This window comes from Halichoerus grypus, chromosome 14 (genome assembly GCF_964656455.1).
Source record: "Halichoerus grypus chromosome 14, mHalGry1.hap1.1, whole genome shotgun sequence".
Classification (NCBI taxonomy): domain Eukaryota; kingdom Metazoa; phylum Chordata; class Mammalia; order Carnivora; family Phocidae; genus Halichoerus; species Halichoerus grypus.
Window position 1 is genome coordinate 10648579 of NC_135725.1, and position 22236 is coordinate 10670814.

Sequence of the window (22236 nt, forward strand, 5' to 3'; positions counted from 1 at the left end):
TAGTCATAATTTGGATATAATAGTTCACCTCTCTTCTCATTCTCCTCACCAGGAAATAAAGTCGTGGTAATATTAAATAGTTTCATTAATGTGTTCCCCCCAAAAAATCAGCAGGGGTGATCACCTCAAGGTAGCCAGAAATTTACTGTTCTTCCACAGGACTATCTTTGGAGAAAGTGCAAATTACAAGGACAAATGCAATTTCTGTGTGGATGAGCTTCAGAATATTAAAGGCTGGTATAGGGGCCCTCCAGCATTTTAGACATACCAATTTACAAATAACTGGTACAATAATTACAAAGCATTCCTCTCCACTCAATAAAGCAGGCCTATTAGGACCTTTGCTAGATTATAACCTTCAGTCCTAATCGAGTTTCTGCATTGTTTTGGAGACCATAAAACAAAGTTCCTTCCACAGAGTCTGTGATTTTTCTTACAATCAATGCAAGACTGGACACCCTCCCACTTAATCCCCTGAGGGGGACTTCAATGAGTTGATGTCTCACCAGACATGTCCTCCTCACCCTTTAATTGTTTTCTCTCTCCTGCCATCCACTTGGGGACACTTTCTTACTTACGGGCACCTCCACCATGGAACTGGGAGGAAAAGGAATGTAAGTGGAAGTCAAATCTGTCAGATTAATATTTCTTGACAAAGCTGGTAAAAAAAAAATTTAGTTTTATATGGAAACTGAAAAGTTATGATATATAATGTGGTTGCTCATATCATCTTTGGATTTCAGTTATGTGCTCTAATATACCAGGTAGGCCTATGTAGATACATAAACAGGCAAACATAAAGTTTGGGGTTAAGAGGCTAGGATCCCCATTCTGTACTTTAATTTGCCTGCTGAATCTTGAACAAGTTCCTTAACCTCCCTGACTCTTACTCTGCAATCTGAAGAATGGAGGTGATGACACTGCCCACATTATTCATATTTATTTTTAACCTGCCTCATTCAGAAAAGGATTTGAGGCCACTGCAAATGAAATAAATAGGTGAGAAAATCAAGGGGCTGGAATATAAGGATAAGAAAGAAAGAAAGAAAGAAAGAGAGAAAGAGAGAGAGAGAGAGAAAGAGAGAGAGAGAAAGAGAGAGAGAGAAAGAAAGAAAGAAAGAAAGAAAGAAAGAAAGAAAGAAAGAAAGAAAGAAAGAAAGAAAGAAAGAAGGAAGGAAGGAAGGAAGGAAGGAAGTGATTTAGTAGCAGCAAACAGAAATTTGACCCTAAGTAAAGACTTTAGGAGAGCAGATTACAAGATGCTCATCGTCTCCTAAGTGTTCCTATTTCCCCAGTGGATGCAACTTCTTCCCTGTCCGAAGGCTTGACAGATAATTCCCCTCTGGATCCTCATTGAGGCAGATGCTGGGTGAGGAATAGGTCTGTGTCCTCAATAATATTTGCACAGTGGACATGATATCACATCTCTTGACTGCTGCCTCCCTTACTATGCTTTTTGCTGCGCAGTGGTAAGCTCATCCCAGGGCAAGTCAGCAAATACAATGCCCAGGGGTGTGGGATTCACAAGGTTTAAGAAGCCTGCTCCCTGATGGTCTTCCTGCTTGATCTGAACATTAAATGTCAAACATGTAGAGGCATAGATGGATGGCTTATCTTTTAAGCAAAAATGCTCCCTAGATCGTATATCTTGCAACTGAACTTTCAATAAAATTTGGACAGCAGAGCTTATTGCTGTAGCCAGTTTGGGCAAGAACCAGAAGCAAAGACATTCTGACAGACAGAGGAAAGACAGAGAGCCTCCCATTAAGCATGAGGAGCCTAAACAGGCTTGAATAATGGTCATTTCTCATCCCATCCATCCAAAGTACCCCAGGGAGTGACCACAAGGCAAAGCCTAAATGATCAAACTGTTCTCGGTCAGCTCCAATATATAAAGAAGTGGACAATCAGGATCCTGAAGTCGATGCACTAAGAGCATAGCCATGGTCATTTTAGACTGGAATGTTTTCAAAGCAATTCTCTTCAGGTTGTTCATAGAGATTATTTTTAAAAAGATCTCAACACTTGAGGATATCAAAGTTCAAGTAACGCACACCTTGATGGATTATCCGCAAAACATACCCCCAAATAACTGAATGGTTTGACTTAATGAGCGAGATCACTGCATGCAGACCCTTGAAATGTTGTGAGGATTAAATGAGACAAAATCAGTGAAAGTGTTTTGTAGAGAGCAATGAAAATCCTGGTTGTTATTATCACAATCTCATTGGCAGGACTGATCAATAACCAACTTTGCTATCCTGTTGGATAAGTGAAAAGAACGGGCCAGAAATCATACAATTAAGCATCCTGACAGCGCTATCCGGTCATGACAAACGATAATACTCTCCTGGAGACTCTGTTTCCTCCCTGAAATTCTCCAGCATGGAGAGGGTTGCACCCACCTCGTCCACCGATGGGTACAGGGCAAAGAGCTCCGCCTGCCGATTGGTCCTCCGGGCCTCTTCATTCTGCTTCTCGAAGTCCTCGGCACTCACTTGTTGCAGGAGGTTCTCCAGCTGCTGATCAGGCTGCAGGCTGCGGAGGTCGAAGCCACAGGCAGTGAGGGGCCCTTTCCCAGACACGTCACACAGCACGTTTAAGTGGCGGGGGCGAGCCTGCAAGAAGAGACCCATCTTGTGACAGAGATCGTGAGTCTAAAATGAGAACGAAAGCATCCGCGATGTCTCATCCCTGCACCCACGTGGGATTACAGAATCGGGCCTCAAGTTGCTTCTGAGCAAACTGGGGGTTTGACAAAAGCCACAACTTTGCTTCCTGGCCTGAATATCCTAAAATTAAATGTCTCCTTCCCACCTGGAAGCAGGTAATTACTCATCGGATGTGGATAAACCAGTCCTTGAGGAAAGGCTTGAAAAGAGCACTGTGTTCCTATTAGTTTGGGGCATGTTGTTTTCTGGAGATTGGGAGCCAAGTCTCTTGGGAACCTCGCTCATGTCCCACACTCAAGCAGAACAGAACTGGAAGAGGTTTAACAGAGAGGAGTCTGGACGGGGGTATATAGGGATCTCGTCCTAATCTCAATTTCAGAAGCTGGCTTTTGAAACTGGAAAATAAGATGACCTGAGAGGAGCCTTCCAAATTAAACCTTATATAAATTCCCAAACTGAATATTATGCTTCTGAAGACAGAGATGTGGGGCTGTGAATACTCTTCTTTGGTAACAGTTATAGGAAAAAGCGCCAGAACAAAAAGCAGAAAAGCCATTTGCTATTCAAGTAGTGTCCACTTTTAGTCACAGTGTGTTTGAAAAAAGAGTCTGAAAGCTTTCACAAAGCAGATGCTTTATTCCATTAGGAACGTTTCAGTAATGGGGAATGGTAAATCCAACCAAAGACTTGGCAAAGACTATATACCCACAATCAATGATACATCATAAGAATATAGATGAACTATTATAATAATGGTAAAATGTTATCCTAAAGTTCTACTGAATGGACATGCTACTATACAAATTCTCTATAATATGTCCTTCCTGTGATACCCATCTACATTATAAAAGTGCTACTCTGCTAGATCATAAATTTTACCTAACCAAATGTGCTAGCAATAATCAATATTAGCACTTTAATTACTGATACTTTTTTTGGCTTAGAATTTATGAGAGCCTTGGGAAAATGAATTGAATTTACCAAGTTTCTTTGAAAGGATGTCTCTCTCTATATATATAATCTCCAGAATTCATCCTAAGGGTATAACTGGACAAGTGAGCAAGGATTGTGAGGACAAGAGCAGCTCTGGAACACTGTAGTAACAAAATAACAGAAACTGTCTAAATATCCCCCCAAAGAGGTAGCATTAAAAGATTTGGGAACTTTCATCTAACGGAATGTTATACAGCCATTTAAAGAAAACCCAAGTAAACATGTATTCCCTGGAAGAGAAAGATGATCACAACACAGTGTATTGTTAATATGAAAAAGGAAGGTTTACAGTATTATGTATAATATAATCTAATTTAATGGAATATATGTGTACCATGGAGTTGCATCATATATGTATTGAACTTACGTAAATTCGGGAACTTGGCCTCCACATTCCACTCAGAAGGTGCCAAGAATGGGAGTGACATGGAAGATGTTGCTCGTTGTCTCACTGTCTGAGCATCTCTGCATGGTGACTATTACTCTAACACTTAACATACCTTTGCGTAACTTGGCTCCACAACCTAGCTGAGGACTTAATTGAGTACTGTTAGTATGCTGAATGAGTGTGCTTCATGGGGGTGAGGGTCATTTACCTATTCTCTCTCAGCTCCAAATTTTATACTCTTCTCTCTGATGCTGGGCCTGGTACTCAGCAAGTCATATTTTGGCTTTGCCACCACTCCTTTTGGGTCCTGCCAGTAGGGCGCACTATAGGGAGACTGGATGGCTGGAGGAGGGAGAAGGGACTGGCCCCTCCCTCTTCGTTGCAGTTCCTCACACCTTGGTAGTGGCCATCGGCTCTAGCCTCCAGCTAGTTTGGGCACTTCCAGAACCATCCTCCTCTTACCTCCTTGGAGGTACCAGCACCAGCCAGACAGTCCCCCCTCCTAAGAGGTCCAAGTCCAGAGTCCCAGACCCCGTGGGATCTTTCCTCTGAGATCCCAAGACACCACCTCCAGCCAGGTCCGGCCCCCTCCCGAGAGATTTGAGTCCCAGCTCTAAGGCCACTCTTTGGAGCTTCTAGGTTCTGATAACTCCAAACTCTTCCCACCAGACCCGTGGTTCCTGAATCTGGTCTTGGGACCAGTAGCCTCAGCATCTCTTGGGAAATGCTAATTAGAAAAGCAAATTATCAAGCACCACTCCAACCTAATGAATCAGAAACTCTGGGGTGGGGTCCAGCACTGTGAGTTCAAACAAGCCCTCCAGGGATTGCAGTGAAGCTTCAGTTTCCACTGCCCTGGGCCCCAGCCCCAGCATGGCATGCTGTTTCCTACTCTTAAAATTTCTGTAGGACTTGAATTTTCCTGTTTGTTTCTCTCGATCCTCCAAAATTGTTTAACCAATCTCTATGTTAAATTTCTTTTGTTGAGATACCTGGTGTGGCTTCCGTCTGACCAAGACAAGGAAAAATTTAGTAGGTCATGATGTAAAATAAAAGCTGAATTTAAGAAGAACCATGAGAGACGATGGACTCTGAAAAACAAACTGGGGGTTCTAGAGGGGAGGGGGTTGGGAGGATGGGTTAGCCTGGTGATGGGTATTGAGGAGGGCACGTTCTGCATGGAGCACTGGGTGTTATGCACAAACAATGAATCATGGAACACTATATCTAAAACTAATGATGTAATGTATGGGGATTAACATAACAATAAAAAAATTAAATATAAAAAAAAAAATCTTCAAAAAAAAAAAGCTGAATTTAGTCAAAATTACCAATGAAAAATCCCGTAAAAATCTCCTACAGAGTACAGATATCCCACGCTTCAGGAAGCCCACTATATTCAGCATGGGAACTGACGGCTGATTCCTCCGTAGAGCTCAGATTAAGGAGTCAGCTGGGCAGTAGAGACCATGTTGTTGGAAAAATCGGTATTATATTAAAACTCTCCAGTCATTCACCATTCAGCATGGTGAGGTGCTTATAATGGGAGCACCTGAAAGCTGAAAACTCTACAGATGCCCTATAAAGTTCAGAAGATGCCCTATAAAACTTGGACAAATTTCTTCCCCTTTGTTTTATTTTTCCCATCTATAAAATGGACCAAGTTGGAATAGAGCCTTAGCTTTCTAGAAAAAAATTTTTAATTGTGGTAAAATATACCGAACATAAAATTACCATCTTCATCATTTCTTAGAGTACAGCTCAGTAGTGTGAAGTACATTCACACTGTTGTGCAACCCACCATCCACAACTCTTTTCATCAGTACTGCAAGTCTGTACCCATTACAAGATAATTTCCATTCCTCCCACTCCCTGCAATTCCTGACAACCACCAATCTATTCTCAGTCTCTAGGAACCTGACTACTCTAGGGACCTCACATAAGTGGAATTATACCATTTTTGGTTTTTTGTGACTGGTTTATTTTACTTAGCATGTATGGGCACTAAGAGTGAGCTGGCATCAACCTAAATGCTTTACACATATTAACTCATTTAATACTCAAACAACCCCCTGTGTTAGTTACTATTTGTTGTCAATGTTACTAGTGTTATGAACTTGAATGTTTGTGTCCCTGAAAAATTCTTGTGTTGAAATCCTAATGCCCAATGGGCTATTGGGAGGTAGGGCCTTTGGGAGGTGATCAGGTCATGAAGATGGGGCCTTCATGAATGGAATTAGTGCCCTTAAAAGAGACATGAGAAAGTTTGTTCTCTCTCTCAGTCTCCACTGTGTGGTAATACAACAAGGTGTCTGCAAACCAGGACCAAATCAGCTGACACCTTGATCTTGGACCTCCCCACTTCTGAACTGTGAGAAATAAATGTCTGGTGTTTTAGCTACCCCAGTCTATTGTACTCTATTATTCAGCCCAAGTTGACTAAGACAGTTCACTTCCCTTGGGGCGCCTGGGTGGCTCAGTCGGTTAAGCATCCGACTCTTGGTTTCAGCTCTAGTCATGATCTCAGGGTCTTGAGATCAAACCCTGAGTCAGGGTCTGCATTCAGTGGGGAGTCTGCTTGAGAGTCTCTTCTCCCTCTCCCTTCCTCACATGAACATGCTCTCTCTCTCACTCTCTCTATAAAATAAATAAGTCCAAAAAATGCTTTAAAAAAAAGCTTTCCCTGAATAATTAATAAGTACTTGTTATAGAAACTGTGTAAAATTGAGAAAAGAATACTTTTTAAGAAGATACAACAGTTCTAGTACCCAAAGATATTACCTTCTATATTTCTGTAGGCATATCTTTCCTACCAAATTCAAGAGTTTGATTCTTGATTTTGGTTTCACACATTAGTATTTCCCACATTTTCCACAGTCTCTTCTAAGATTTCAATGGCTGTATAATTTTAACAGATGCACAAAGTATATATGCTCAACTATTCCTCCACAGAAACTGAGTTCTCAAACTTTCCAGTTAACCATGGTTGTCCTTTTCTAGAGCAATCACTCAAATACATTCAACATACTGTACCAGATTCAAAACATTACTTTGCCTAGTTAGCTCAGCTGCTTCCATTTTTTCCCAAAGGGTTTAAATATTCTCAAACCTAAACTAACGTCAAAGTCAGAGAGCTGAGATTTAAAATTGGAAGAGACCAGTGCAGCCCATCATTTCCCATTGAGTGGACTCAGGCGGTAACATGACTTCCCCAAGATCACACAACAGTTCCCCAAGATGGCGGACAAGCAGATCTCCTAAGGCTCTACTCCCTTTACACCAGCTGGTCTCCATACCCAACACTCCTTTTTAATGTAAATGTTTCCTAATTTCTCCTCTCCCATCCTGAAATGTCATGTACAGATAATATAACTTACTTATATACATATATTTTTAAAACGAACTCAAAAAAAAATTAACAGAACAAGGAAATAAAAGTAAAAGTTATAATAAAATGAGATGGCTTTATTATCACCCTTGTTTTCCAGGGGAGGAAGCCTGGAGAGGTTAATGATCCTTCCTGGGGCGACAGAGTTAGTATGCAGCAAAATCACGAAGAGAATCTGGGCAGCCTGGCCTCAGTGTGGATTTTCACTCAGTCCACAGCCTGCCTTAGAGGTACCACTGGGTCTCCTCAGGAACTGTTATGGGGAGAGGGCCCCCCCTCCGATTCTACCTCTTTTCATTATTGAACTTGTGGGTTCTCATTTGAACACCGATTTCTGTAGGTACAAACAGGTTTAAAAAAAAAAACAAAAAACCCCACTGAGTCAGACGGTAACGTTCCTCCTACTCTGACATTCTCTGAGTCTAGCCCTTTCTCTAGTTAAAACGCCAACAACATGCCCTGGGCAGAACAGCCCAGTAACCTGGTAACCATGTTTGTTGATAGAAAATACCTGTGTGCTTGGTTCATGGCCCTCCAAGGACTCTGACTCAAATGTCTGTTTCTGGAGCGTCTTGTGAAAATCTCTTCGGGATCCAGTCTTTTTAAAGCCGCAAATCTCCGAACTTCCTTGGTTTCTTTTTTTGTTGTTATACGTAATTTGGAGAGGGAGAAAGAGAGAGAGGTACAAACGCATTAGGTTAAAAATAAAAGTAATGGCTGAGAGTAGACATAGCGCTGAAAGATCTTGCAAAGAGAGGACCGATTGTAATTCCTCACATCTAATTATGCACCAGGCCTAATACAAGAGTCTGCTGTAATCAGATACAGACTTGCCTCCTGGCTGGCTCATTATTAAAGGCAGGACCGGTCTGGGAAAATGCCACTTCGGAGGTGTGGTCATTTCAGCTGCGGGGCATTTGGCTCCAAGCTGACACTAAAAACTATGACCCTAGTGTTAAGAGGCTGGAATAAATCTAGCAATGGGCAGAGCTGCAAATAAAGATCATTTGAAGATAAAAATAGAGGAAAATGTTGAATGTCCCCAACAGTGATCTTCACAATGAATTAGAAAGGCAGGACATGGTTAAGAAAAAATAGAAATAAGTGATGGACAGGCCAAAAATCTCTGCTAACAGTCTCAATCTCCGCTCCGTGCACGCCACTAAAATTGGATTTCAAAACTGTGTATCTATGAAAAGGGTTTAAAATATAATGGCCAGCCCTGTCACTGGAGAAAGAAATTAGACCATCATGAAAAAGGCAACAGATAGAGGCTGTCAGATACTAACTGCAGAAACCAACGGGCCTATTCCCCATTTTGTTTTGTTTTTTTTAAAGATTTTATTTATTTATTTGACAGAGAGAGACACAGCGAGAGAGGGAACACAAGCAAGGGGAGTGGCAGAGGGAGGGGGAGAAGCAGGCGTCCCGAGGAGCAGGGAGCCTGATGCGGGGCTCGATCCCAGGACCCTGGGATCATGACCTGAGCTGAAGGCAGACGCTTAACCATCTGAGCCACCCAGGCGCCCCAAGAAACCAACGGGCCTATTCCCCGTTTTTATGACTCAAAGTCTTCTTGGAAAACAGGCTGCAAAGTCAACCGCACAACCACCCGCCTTTTTGGTTTGATTTCTCACACTATTAGAAAAACCCCCGAGCAAGTGGGTAAAAGGATATGAAATGAGTGAGGATTTATTAGGCAGATCAAATGGCAGGCAGATAAAGCAGGAGATGTGGGAGAGCTACTAGCAATGATCCACGTTTATAACTCTTGGGGAGGGTGAAGTGTTGGGTTATGCACAGACTCGGTATTCAATAAATTATAGTTGATTAAGTTAATTAAAGAAAAAAAAAAAAGGAGCTGTCCCAGTGTGGTCTACAGGGAGAAAAAAGCTCTGTCCTTAGATTTTATTGTGCTCTCAAGACAAGCAATTTGAGGAAAAGGAGACAAGAAATAGCCCCCGAAGACGGACAAGACGGGCTTGGTGACTAATTCAAGTCAACGTCTGCTATAAATCGTCATCTTCAGCGTCTCTTGGCCACTTGTACTGCCCTGACCCCAAACCTGTATTCCCGGGGCTGGGTGAACAGCAGGCCAAATTGGGGAACTGAAAAAAATAAGTAAATGAGTAAGGTACACTCTGAATAAGGAAATAAGAGTAAACATTTAGAAAAGATTTCAAGAGAAATACGCAGAATAACCTCGGGCTTGGAATTCCTAAACACCAACAAAATAAATGAAATTTAAAATATCATATTGTTCATAAACATCAATTAGCAAAGAAGTATTTTGGGGAGACCCCTTCAAACAATTTCCCAGAAGTAATAACTACTTAAAATATTTAAGAAAATTATGTTGGTTCCAGTTGCTCTAAGTGTGCTAATGGCAGTGTTAAGAAGAGCAGATACATGTGTGAGCAAAATTTATTTGCTATTATAATATTTATTTTCTATGAACAGAGATCTTTGAGAGAGAGAGCCTCACATAGGATTTCATAAATCTGTTAGCTTCTTCTTTTTTTTTAACCTGTTAGCTTTTTAAAAGTGATTCTCATCAATATAAACTTCCCCAGCAACATGCATGTGTGTGCTGGATGGGTAGCTTTTCTAGTGCATAAAATAGCTTTTGGACTCTCTCTGAGGGTTCAAAGAAAAAGCTATATGTGATATAATGTCTGGGGGAAAAGGACCCAACTTGAAATAGCGGTAAATAGTGAGTTGTGTCCCAAGATTACTGTCGTTAATTACAATACACCGAATCTGTGATTGTTTTTCCTGAAGAATCCAATTTTAAGGGGGAAAATTCCCAAAGGAATTAATTAATATAAATTAATTCTAGGGGCACCTGGGTGGCTCCGTTGGTTAAGCATCCAACTCTTGATTTCGGCTCAGGTCATGATCTCGAGGTTGTGAGATCGAGCCCCACATCGGGCTCCGCGCTGGGCGTGGACATGGAGCCTGTTTGATTCTCTTCCCCCATTCCTCTGCCCCTCCCCCCTCTAAAATTAATTAATTAAGTAATTCTAAAATCAAATGCAAACAAATTAAAACACAAATTTCACACTTTGGCATCTGCCCTTTGCCTTACTTGGGACTTGTACACTCCAAAGGGTATTGCTGCTAAAGGTTCAATGTCACATGTCTCCTCACAAGACCACCTGCTCAGGCCACAGAAATAAAACTCAGGAAGCAGCCTAACTTAAGACCTTGTGTGCCTTGACAACAAGAACCATATCTGCCTTAGCTTTATTTCTTGTCTCATAAAGTATACCTATTTCTGAGTGTTTACTGACAAGTGAACAGCGCGCACACACACACACGCACACACACACAATTACAGGCTTACAGCCGTGCACCTGCCCCCATCATCCTCAATCACTTCCCTCAGTGCCTCTGTTTCTTCATCGGTGACGCATAAACATGAGGTGAATTCTAGGATATTTGCCCAGCTTTAAGGTTTTATGAAAAAAAGTTCGTACACTGTATCTGGAAACATTCAAATCAATTTTCTTCCGAAGATGCTTAAATCTGGAAGAAGTCAAATTTATTTGGCTATTGCTCTTTTGCTATTTTATGCAAATAGATGTTTTCTTTCTTTTTTGGTCTTCCACTGTGTTAGAACGTTTTCTGGAGTTATTTCAAAGACACATTTCAAAGAACCCCAAAGACACTGACAAATGGGCATTAAAAAAATGAGTCACCGAATAGTGTTAAACATTCATTTCACAATAATATATATATATACATATATATGTACATATATGTGTGTGTGTGTGTGTGTATATATATATATATATATATATATATATATATATATATTCTAACTCCATATATGCACCAGCCCTCAGCATTTGGGGGATGGAAAGCATTAAGACTGACGTCTTCCATGGTGTGTGTTTGAAACCAGAGCAAACGTCTCTCCCCTTCCTCATTCCAGATTTAGCATCTACTTCCCCATTTTATCACAAAGCTGTCTTGTGGCAGCAGGGGTAGAGCTGGCTGGGGGAGAGGATAAGACTGGCAAGAATGTAAAGATGATTCATTTTAAAAGTGCCAGCCACAGAAGGTGGAAACCACCACCTCGTAGGTAGTAAGGCTGCTGGTTGAGTGCCCCTGGCCACCAGAAACCCCAGCCTCACTACCCGACGTGGGCAACTGAGCCAAATAAAGCCATGCTCCTGTTGAGCCTCTTTGCAGACAAAAGAAAGATACGGAAGTGGGCCAAGTGGTAGAAAAACTATTCTTAAAATGAACAAACCTATTGCTTCTCAAGAGAACTGCATTCCTTTTCTCCAAATACAATTATTGTATATTTGGGAACAATCCAAAGACCAAACATATTTTATTTCTTTTTAAAAAAGGTTTATTTACTTTAGAGAGAGAGAGAGAGCAAGCTGGGGGAGGGACAAAGGGAGAGGGAGACAAGCAGACTTCTGCCAAATGGGAAGCCTGACTTGGGGCTCGATCCCAGGACCCTGAGATTATGACATGAGCCGAAATCAAGAGTCAGATGCTCAACCAACTGAGCCACCCAGGCACCCTAAGACCAAACAGATTTTAAAGACCAAAGTCTTTAGAGGCAGTGTGGAGTAGACAGAATTTGGCTCTAGAGTTCAGGGCCTGGGTTCGGATGCTGCCCCCTTACATACTGGCTATGAGACCACAGGCAAGTGACTTAACCTGTCTGAGCCACAGTTTCCTCAGGTGTGAAATGAGGAATAACACTGCTCATTTTGAAAGCCCGTGTGCTGACTGGAAAACAATACATGTACATCTTCTTCTTGTCCTTCCTCCACTTCCCTTTCCTTCCTCTCCCTCCTGTACAATTTGGCACTAAAAACATCAGAACAAGGTAATCCTCCATGCCACAGGATGGGGAGTAGGTGAGGAAGCCCAGAATGGGAAGTTGAAGGCCAAACAGGGTGAAGAGAACATGCATAGAAAAGGTCTGCCTGGCATGGAGAATCAGAACCCACATGCTGTGAGGGGGGGCCCCCAAGCCTGGAAGAGCCTGGCAGGTGATAACAGAGTAGACATTCTGGGTAGGACAAGGAGGGCATGCACCTGGAGGAACAGTCTGCCAAGGGTGTCTCTACGGATGGGTGGCCTGGCACTCAGTATCTGTGCAGGTCAAAAAGGGCAGCCACCCAGGGTGGACGGTGCCCATCCAACAGGGGCAAGCCTGTTGCAGGTGTCAGCATCAGAGCCAGAATATGAGGAGGAAGCCGACTGTGTGGGGGCTGGGGGTAGTGTGGGCAACGGTTACATATCGGAGGATTAATCAAGTAAGCAAACATACTAAGGACAGTAAGAGTCAGGTTTTTCACCATCTGAGAAGGGATAAAAATATGGAAAGGAAGAAAATTAGAACGAATACTCTGATGTCATGTTGGAATTCCATGTATCGACATGAACTCGTGGTTTTCAGTGCCCATGCGTGCATGCGCGCACGCACACACACACACACACAAACACACACACACACACGCCCTACCTCTGTTCACTGAGAAGACATGGGAGGAGTGACACCTTAACAGAAATGAGCACACTCGACACCTCCAGCTTGGCTTCTAAGTACCACTTTCCACCTAAAAGGAGTCAGAGCTGCTTGGAGAAATGACTGATTCCAGGGGTGAGGAAAGGACAATGTAAGATCAGCTTGGAATATCTTGTGGCAAAAAGCAAGGATATGATCAATGGCTCTTTGGGGGCATGTGAAAAAGACACAAGGGCCAGTTGGAGGGATTGACACTGGTCAAAGTGAGGATAATCTGAGCATCAAAATAAACCATAGAACTGGATTCAAACTTACTGAATAAAATAGGAAACTATGATTTAATATCGATACAAATAAACTGAAAATTTGATGAGGAATTGGGCATTTTACAATCATCAAATCCAAATGGATTACTAACAGCAATGCTGCTTGTGGTATTTGAGTCACCCATACAACACACCTGTTGCAGTCTGCTTTTGAGGGGGGCGTGATACTCATAGTGATGGTTCCCACAGCTGCAAACAGCTATTTTACTAAGTTCTCTGGTGGAGTTGTGTTCAAGCATTAGCATATTTACATGCCTGCTATTTTATGTAGTCTGCTTCTTTTATTTCTCCTTTATGTAACGGTTGGGACATTTTACTGACTTCTACAAATGAGAAAGTTCATGGCTGATAAAGGCGGCATTATAAAATATTCATTACACAGAAAGACGCTGTTGGGTCTGATAGATCTGAGAACACTTGTCTTAAAGGAACACGATATGGATATTTGCTTGTTAAAGTTTCATTCATTCTCCCATTCAACACAGGTTTATAAAGTATCTCCTGAGAATAAGGCACCAAAGAGGATGTAAAGGGGAATACACAAGAATCCTAGCTTTAAAGGAGTCCCTGTCCTCAGTGAAGTCATAGTCTATTGAGAAATACCACATATTTAGCAGGGGAAACATTCAGACAAGAAATCAGAATGCAATGTAGAGGGGCGCCTGGGTGGCTCAGTCGGTTAAGTGTTTGCCTTCGGCTCAGGTCATGATCTCAGGGTCCTGGGATCGAGCCCCAGGTCAGGCTCCCTGCTCAGCGGGGAGTCTGCTTCTCCCTCTGCCCCTCCCCCTGCTCTTACTTTCTCTTGCTCGTGTGTGCTCTCTCTCTCTTTCAAATAAATAAAATCTTAAAAAAAAAAAAAAAGAATGCGGTGTAGAGTATGACAAGAGCTTCTAAGAGAAATACAAACAGCATGTTTTGAAAATTCACAGAAGGGATCCATTTCTTCCGGCCAGGTCAGGGAAGGCTTCACGAAAGCCCTGGCCCTTGGGCTTCCGGGGGTGTGGATTTGTGGGGATGGGAGTGTGTGTGTAACAGCTCAGGAGTGGCTCAGCGATTTCCACAGCTGGATTGCTCTTTGTAGCTGCACAGGCCGATGAGCCTTGCTTGCCTTCTGTACTTTTACAAAGCAAATAGCTAAACACCTTGACAGCCAGCACGACAAATGCATGTCATAATAAGCAATTATTGATCAGGGAGACATTTTTATGGTGTTTTGGGAGTAACTGAATTATATGCACTGATGTGTTTGAATTTTAATTGTTTACCAGTTCACTGGGAGTAAAATATGGAGTAATAAAACAGATGATACCCCATTCCTTGATGTCCCAGCTCTCCTTGAGCACGACCTTCCTTCAGAATTACCTTAATCACTCAGGATGAAAAGCAAAGTCTAAGGGCTTTTATGATGTTGCTCATAACACTCATGAAATGTTTCATTGTCGCTGTGGATAATACACCAAGAATAAATAGCATGTGAACAAGTTTAATTACTTAAGAGTTCGACTTTCCACCAAGACACCAAACACGACGTAAGTGAATCACTCTTTAGTTCATTTAGAGAAAATGGCAGAGGAAATAATGCTTAAGTATTTAATGTGATCCAAAAGATGCCTGCAAACATCAATCCAAACAAAATGATCAAATATTTAGAAATGAGATGAGATGAACAAGCAACCATGGCACCATTCTCTTCATTGGATCAAGGGTCATTTCCAAAAGTCATGGAGAGAGAAGCACTATTATTTTTAGAGCTATAACACCACATTTTATGGTATAGGCATGAAAGATAGAATGGAACCCATTCAGGGCATCTTCCATTCTAAGTACCACAAACATTTCAAGTACGAAAACATATTTCCCCCAAAAGGAGATCACATATTTTGTGTTTTTGTGTAGTTTAATTTTTCTTATTAAGTGAAAAAGAAATTTGAGAACTTTCCTCTATCCTTCCTAGGCAGCACTCTTTGTCTGATTTAAAAGCCTCAATTATAGAACTTGAATGGGAATTGCTCTATAGAATTATGAGCATGGGAGGGAACACAAGTGGTCATTACTCTACTCCCCTGCCCCCTAAGTGGGATTCAAAGCCATTATCACAGATAGCAAGGACATAAAAGACTATCCTTACAGAGAAATGTAATATCAGCAAGGAGATAATTGAGGAATAAAAGAGCTAACTAAATCAGTGTTTGACTGCATGGTTATGGATGACAGAGACATGTCCATAGAAGGTGAAATGGCTTCATTAAGTATGTCTTCCAGAGGAAGGTAGTTCCTCCCCCCCCCCCCCCCCAGTGCATTAAAATATATGGGATAGAGTTTTTGGTTCATTCCTTTGACATGCTAATATAAATGCTTTTTCTGAAGTCTTCAGATCTTATTTCACTTGAAAGGAATATTTTGGGTAGGTTGAATTGGAACTAGATAAACCCTAAAGCCTTCTGATTTTCCAAATTTTATCTTAATTTCAAGAATAGAGAAATTATAGTGCTTATGAGGGGAGCTCTACCCTGGATCATTAAATGAAACCTTCACTAACACTGAGTTGTCCCTTGTTTTTTTTTCCTGTTTTATATAATATCTTACTAACAGGTCTAATTGAAATTATTTGTCAACTGGGCAGGGACAACTGAGCCATATTCTGTAATACTCTTTAATAAATATAATAAGTGGTAGCTAATCTATTACCATAGGCCAAGAAATCTTAGTACTTTACATATGTTAATTTATTTATTGCATATAATATAACTTATGTGGTAGACACTATTCTAATTCCTGTTTTTCTGATTAGGAAATTGAGGAACAAAAGAAATAGTTTGTCTTAGGTCACACAGCAAGTAAGTTGCGGAGCCAGGACTTGAATCCATTTACTCCTGCTCCAGAGAAACCATCATTCTATGAAATAATATAATAAACCATAGCAAAGTAATAGAGCTTACATTTAACGAGTAATTAATTACTGTCAGGAACTATCTTAGATTTCCATCTATTGATTTTAGGGCACAATTACAATTCATCCTTTTTAGATGACACTTCAGTGAGTTGTGACAAATGCATACAGTTGTGTAACCACCACCACAATCAAGATTTAGAACAGTTCCAACACTCTCAAAAGTCTCTAATGACCTTTTGCAGTCAATTCCTTCCCCACCCCCAGACCCCGGCAACCACTGATCTGTTTTCTGTCCCTACAGCTCTGCCTTTTCCAGAATATCATACAAATAGAATCATGCATTATCTTTTTTGTCTGGCTTCTTTCACATTGCATAATGCAACTGATAGTCATCTCTATGGCCGCATGCATGAGTAATTTGGTCCATTTTAGTGCTGAGTAGCATTCCATTGTATGGATGTACCAGAGTCTGGTTATCCATTACCCCATTGCGTATGATTTGGGTTGTTTCTAATGTTTGGCAATCACAAATAAAAGTGCTATAAATATTTGCATATAGATGTTTATGTGAACAGAAGTTTTCAGTTCACTTGGGTAAATACCTAGAAGTAGGAAGTCAGGTGGTATGATAGGTATATATGTAACTGGGATTCTAGGGTAGATAAGGGAAGGAAACTCAGTGATAGAAACAATATTCAGAGAGTATAGTAGCTTCCAGTTACAATAACAAGAATACAAGTTCAGGAATTTATATTTTATTTTGATCAATCATATCCAGCATTGGCAAGGATATGGAGCGACAGGGCAGTTTCATGCCCAGTTGGTAATGGAGTCAATCAGTAGAGCTTTCCTGGAAAAAATTTGGCAGTCCTTATGAGGATGCGTCATGTGCACGGACTCCACTTCTACCCTCAGAAATCCTCACATACATGTGTCCAGGCAAGTGTGCCTAGATGTCTATTGTGATATTACTTATACCTGTGAAAAATGGACACAATTTCAATGTCCATCAATAGAGAAAGATTCGATAACTTAATGATACATTCCTTTGCCCCTGGAATACCAGGCAGGGAGGGAGAGATCTCTGACATGGAAGGAATGTCAAAGATATTATTGAAAAAAATGATATTTTGTATATATATGTAACATATATACATATTTACCTATGTGTACTTACATAATATTTATGTAAAATACAAATATCCATCTATATATTTGTGAGGGCATGAAAAGCTCTGGAAGCCCGCATAGCACAATATTCGTGCATTAAGAGTGGGTTGAAGAGAAGGGCAGGGAGTGAGCGAGGAGTGAGGCAAGAGACCGCCTTCTACTTAATACACGTCTACATGACTTGATTTATTTCAAAACGAGCATGCATCATTTGACACATAAAATAACAAATTCAAAGGAGAGCTAGTTAATCACTAAGTAACAACAGGCCAAAAAGATTATAGCATCCTCCTCTAACATCCCAGGACACTGTTTATGAAGATGCAGAAAAAATGGAAACTCACCCAAATGAGCACACAACTTAATACCTGAATCTGGACAGAATCTCTGTGGATCAGATGGAGCTGGCAGAATGATGTCCCATGCTTTGTCTCCCCAAAGGGGAACTCAAAGGAAAACAGACACTTCGTACTGTCCTTCCTGCCAGGCCCTGAGCAGTCAAGGTCTACATGAGCCAGAAATCTGAATGCTCCTTCTTCGTGGTAGAGGATTATGTATGGAGTCACGGCCAGGCTCCAGCTGGCTGCACTCCTTTCTCCCTTGCCTTTCTCTTTCTACCATCATTCAGCAATGCTTAAGAAACAACTCATAGAAAACAACTGAGCTGAAAATGTGTGCAGGGTTGGGAGATGAAGGGCGTCTGGCAACAGTGTATTGGATTTTCCCCACAAATAAAATATTATAGGTGCATATGGGGGCAGAATGATCTCTGGGAGGAGTGTGTGCTAGGAATGTATTTTCATGTTCAGAGTATCAGATTCAGAGTACCAAAGAATCAAACAGTGGGATAGAAAAAGGCGCTTCCTCTCTTAAACACCAGTCAAAGCTTCCAGAAACTGACAATGAGTTTCAGAGTTGCATAATTCTACCAAATTTCTGGGAAAGAAACTGGCCCATTATACAAGTGTGCAGAGAACAGGACCAGTGGCAATCCCCATCCCCAGTATGTTGCCAAAGATAAAGCAGATATCACTTTGTTTTATGGGGAAAGAAAAAGACACAAAAATTTGAATAAAATAAATATATGGATAATCATTGTTCCTACAGAAGAGATAAAAACAAATAGAGACACATAAGGGAACAGAAAAGCAATCAAGTGGCTAATGGTTTGGATTAACATTTTAATCTAAAATTCCCAGTAAATAATATCAGGTTTGTGAATTACATTTTAAGCAAGACAGCAAAAATGGAAATCACAAGGAAAATTATGAATACAGATTTGATTACATAAATAATTCTGAATGTTAAAAATTATAAGCAATTTTGAAAGGCAAAGAACATACTGGATAGGAATTTGTAATATATGCTGGACAAATAGTTAATATCCCTAACAATAAAGGTAGTCCTAGAGATAAACAGGCCCAGACAAATATATTAATAGAGGTGCACAAATTTCAAGAATAAACAGGACATGAAGGAAAAATTACAAGTGGGCCAACTAATATATGGACAAAGCTTTGCCCGATTTCATAATACAAAAATGCAAATAAAAGATAGTCTCTTTACAAGTAAAATTGGAAATGTATTAAAAGATAACATCCAATATTTTTGAGGATTCATGCACATATTGTTGATAATTTTCTGATATATTATTCCCAAATCCTTAAGTTTGTACATAACCCTAGACAGAGAGATTCCTCTTCTAGGGATTTATTCTGAAGGAAAAAAAAATCATAGATGTGCACAAAGATGTTACTGTATTGGGGTATAACCCTGAAATTCAGGGAATCGTGTAAACATTAAAATTGGTTAAGTGAATTTTGATGTAAATATATCATGCAACCCTTAAAAATTGGGTTGAGGAAGAGTATGTAATAGCAAACAGAGATAATCACCAGTTACTGTAAAAACCCAAAAAGCATCATGCTATAAAATAGTATTATAATCTGATTTAGTTTTTATACAAACATATATACAAAGAAATATGATGTGAAAGCTATGTATCAAATGTTAATGGCAGTTATCTGTCTATAGTAAATTAAGTGGGTTTTTTTTCTCCTTTTGTTTCCCTATAATCTCTAAAATTTCTAAAATGAGTATTCCGAAAGAGTCCTTTTTTCTTTCACATTTGTGCAACATAGAGGGGGAAAAAAGAATATTCCAATGGGAATTGCTATGAGGAATTAAAAAAAAAAAAAAGTGTCCCAAGAAGCAAACAGAAACCAAGTGTAGTAAAATGGACCTTTCTATTTATTGTTCCTTCTCAGACTTTTTTAGAACCTTAATATCCAGAAAGTATCTCTAGTTATAACATTTAAAAGCTTGAGAACAACTTGTTCTGAAATTTTTTATTTACTACCAGCAAAGCATAATCTTACTTGACTACCTGACAAACTTCGTTTTCCATTCATGTTGGAAATTAGAGCACATGATGGATTAGCATCTAACTTTCTCTTAATTACTATTTCTAAGCGGTTGCTTTCTTTTGCTCGGCTATTGAAAATAGTATGCTTACTGACATTACTCCAAAAAACATCAGCACAAATTCAATGGCACACTTCCAGGAGCTGGATAAAACCCAACCTCCACAGTCTTTCACTGTTTATCCCATAGGACAGTAATTCTTACCGGAGTACAGGAGAGGTGAGGAGAGCAGAATTTCAAACTATTTATGTCTTGATAAAGGCTCTCTGATGCTTTTTCTAATGGGATGTGTCCTCAGTCTGCAGACACTCCCCGCCCTGCTCCCCAACTCATACATACACATAGGCTGAGGATTTTCATGTGTCTACATGTTTCTCATGGGACAATACTGTCCAGGTCAGTGACATAGAGACAAAAAGCTCAAGACAATGTTGTAGAACATTTGACTAACCCAGGAGAGAAGAGCCCTTTTGACGGGAAGCCTAGCAAGTAATCTATTTCTTGGTTACAAATTTAAATGTTACCTTTGAACCTGAGGCCAAGTTTCAATTCATTTACTTTTCCCCCCTCGGAATTCATCAGAATGGAAACAAAACAAGAAGGCCCTATTCTTTATATTTAAAACGTAACTTTCTCCTTCCATAGGTGAATGGCTAACCAAACTGTGATAAATCCACACAGTGAAATATTCGTCAGTGAAAAAAAGAAATGAGCTCTCCAGCCACAAAGAGATGTGAAGGAAAAAGGCAAAACTATGGAGTCAGTAGAAAGGTAAGTGGTTGCCAGGGAGAGATGATTGTGGGGAGAACAGATTCTTTAGGGCAGGGGATACTGCGATGGTAGATACATGGCATTATACATTTGTCAAACTTGTAGGACCTAGGACACAAAAGATGAGCCCTAATGTAACCTATGGACTTCAGTTAATAATAATGTATCACTATGGGCTCATCAGTGATAACAAATGCATCATGTATCTTAAGTAAGGTCCATCCAAGAAAGAATCAATCAGTCAGAGAAGGCTGCATAAAGAAAAAAAAAAAAAGAAAGAAATTTATCCTGGCCTTTAATCCATAGGTAGGATCTGACAGACAGGGGAAAGAGCGGGGGGCACAGGCAGAGGGGAACAGCAATGGCCAAGGTGTGGAGGTAGGACTGAGCTGGTTATGCGGAGGAATAGTGAGGAAGAGGCACGAGGCCCAGCAGAAAGGAAGTGGATCTGGGAGATAAGGGAAATCAGTTTTAATACATACAGTGGGGCCAGATTATTAAAGCCCTTGAAAGACAAACAGCAGAGTTGATATCTGATAAGAGTAGGTAGTACAAAGCCTTAGCAGGTGTTTGCATAGGGGACAAGATAGTCAATCCGCATTCATTACTCATGAATTTTGTATTTTGTATTTAAACAGTCACCTCCTTGCTAAAATTCCTTTGGAACAGTGATGTGGGCACGTGTGCAACAAACAAACTAAAACCCAAACCAAACCAAACCAAACCAACTAACAAAACCCCGACTCAAGATGTTAACAGTAAGGGGAACTGATGGGAGGTGGTATATCAGAACTCCCAGTACTTGCTATTCAGTTTTCCTGTAAACCTAAAACTGCACCTGAAAATTTTCATTAAAAAACAACTGTAAAAGCTAACCATATATGTATATATGTAAAGAGAAAAGAAAAAGGAGCTTACTTTTGGTTCACGATTAGCCATTCCCGAATATAAGTCTGAACACAGTCCCTGACGTGAGGGTCCAGTTCAACCCTAATGAGGTGGAAAATGAAATAAAATCATGTTAGTACCGGATAAAGACAACAAAACAATCCCTTATCATAACCAAGGAGAGCAGCATGATTCAACTCCGTATCAAGTGAGAACGCCAGGGGCATTCCTCCCCATTCATCAAGTGTCTGGAGCATTCCTCAGGCGACAGCATTTTTACTTTGATGAGACAAACATATTGGCATTTGAGGCTTTGCGGGTTTTTTTATTATAGAGAATCATGTTAAACTATACCTATCCCTTAAAGGCATTCCAACACCAGACAGGTAGAACTAGCTGTAATCACATACATAACCAGAAAAATAAGTATAAATACCAAGTTCTCACAGGGGTAATTTGGGCATATTTTTTGCTCATGTGTAACCTTGTCAGGACACGCGCATTTCCCTTCCGGAAAGCCATGACGAAGAACAGCTGTCTTGAGCTTTGAGGAGTAGACACTGGCTTTGGTCGGTGATTCTTAATTGGGGCAGTTCTTGTCATACCTGCATAAGAGCGTGCCATGGGAGATACTCTCCAAGGGTGCCAGAGTCTTGAAATAACCAATTCCACAGAGTAGCAAAGCTTTTTGCTGTTTTTCCAAGTGTTTTGGTATTAGAGATGAATGGGTCTAAACACTACATACTAAATACTGACTGCCCAAACCCCAGCCCCATCCCTTATTAGCTACGTGGCCTCGGGCCATCCTTCTATGCCTCAGGGTCCT

At 40.6% G+C, this 22236-nt stretch overlaps 1 protein-coding gene across 3 annotated transcripts in view; it reads right to left on the reverse strand.

Moving 5' to 3' along the window:
* The window catches only part of DOCK8 (dedicator of cytokinesis 8), a 222503-nt gene that overhangs the window by 134842 nt on the left and 65425 nt on the right, over positions 1–22236 (reverse strand). For all 3 annotated transcript variants that reach the window (XM_036090844.2, XM_036090845.2, XM_078061526.1), the window contains 3 exons: positions 21441–21512; positions 7953–8076; positions 2406–2618 (listed from right to left, as the gene is read on the reverse strand). In XM_036090844.2, the coding sequence (XP_035946737.1) occupies positions 2406–2618; positions 7953–8076; positions 21441–21512 (409 nt within the window). The remainder of the gene's footprint in view (positions 1–2405; positions 2619–7952; positions 8077–21440; positions 21513–22236) is intronic.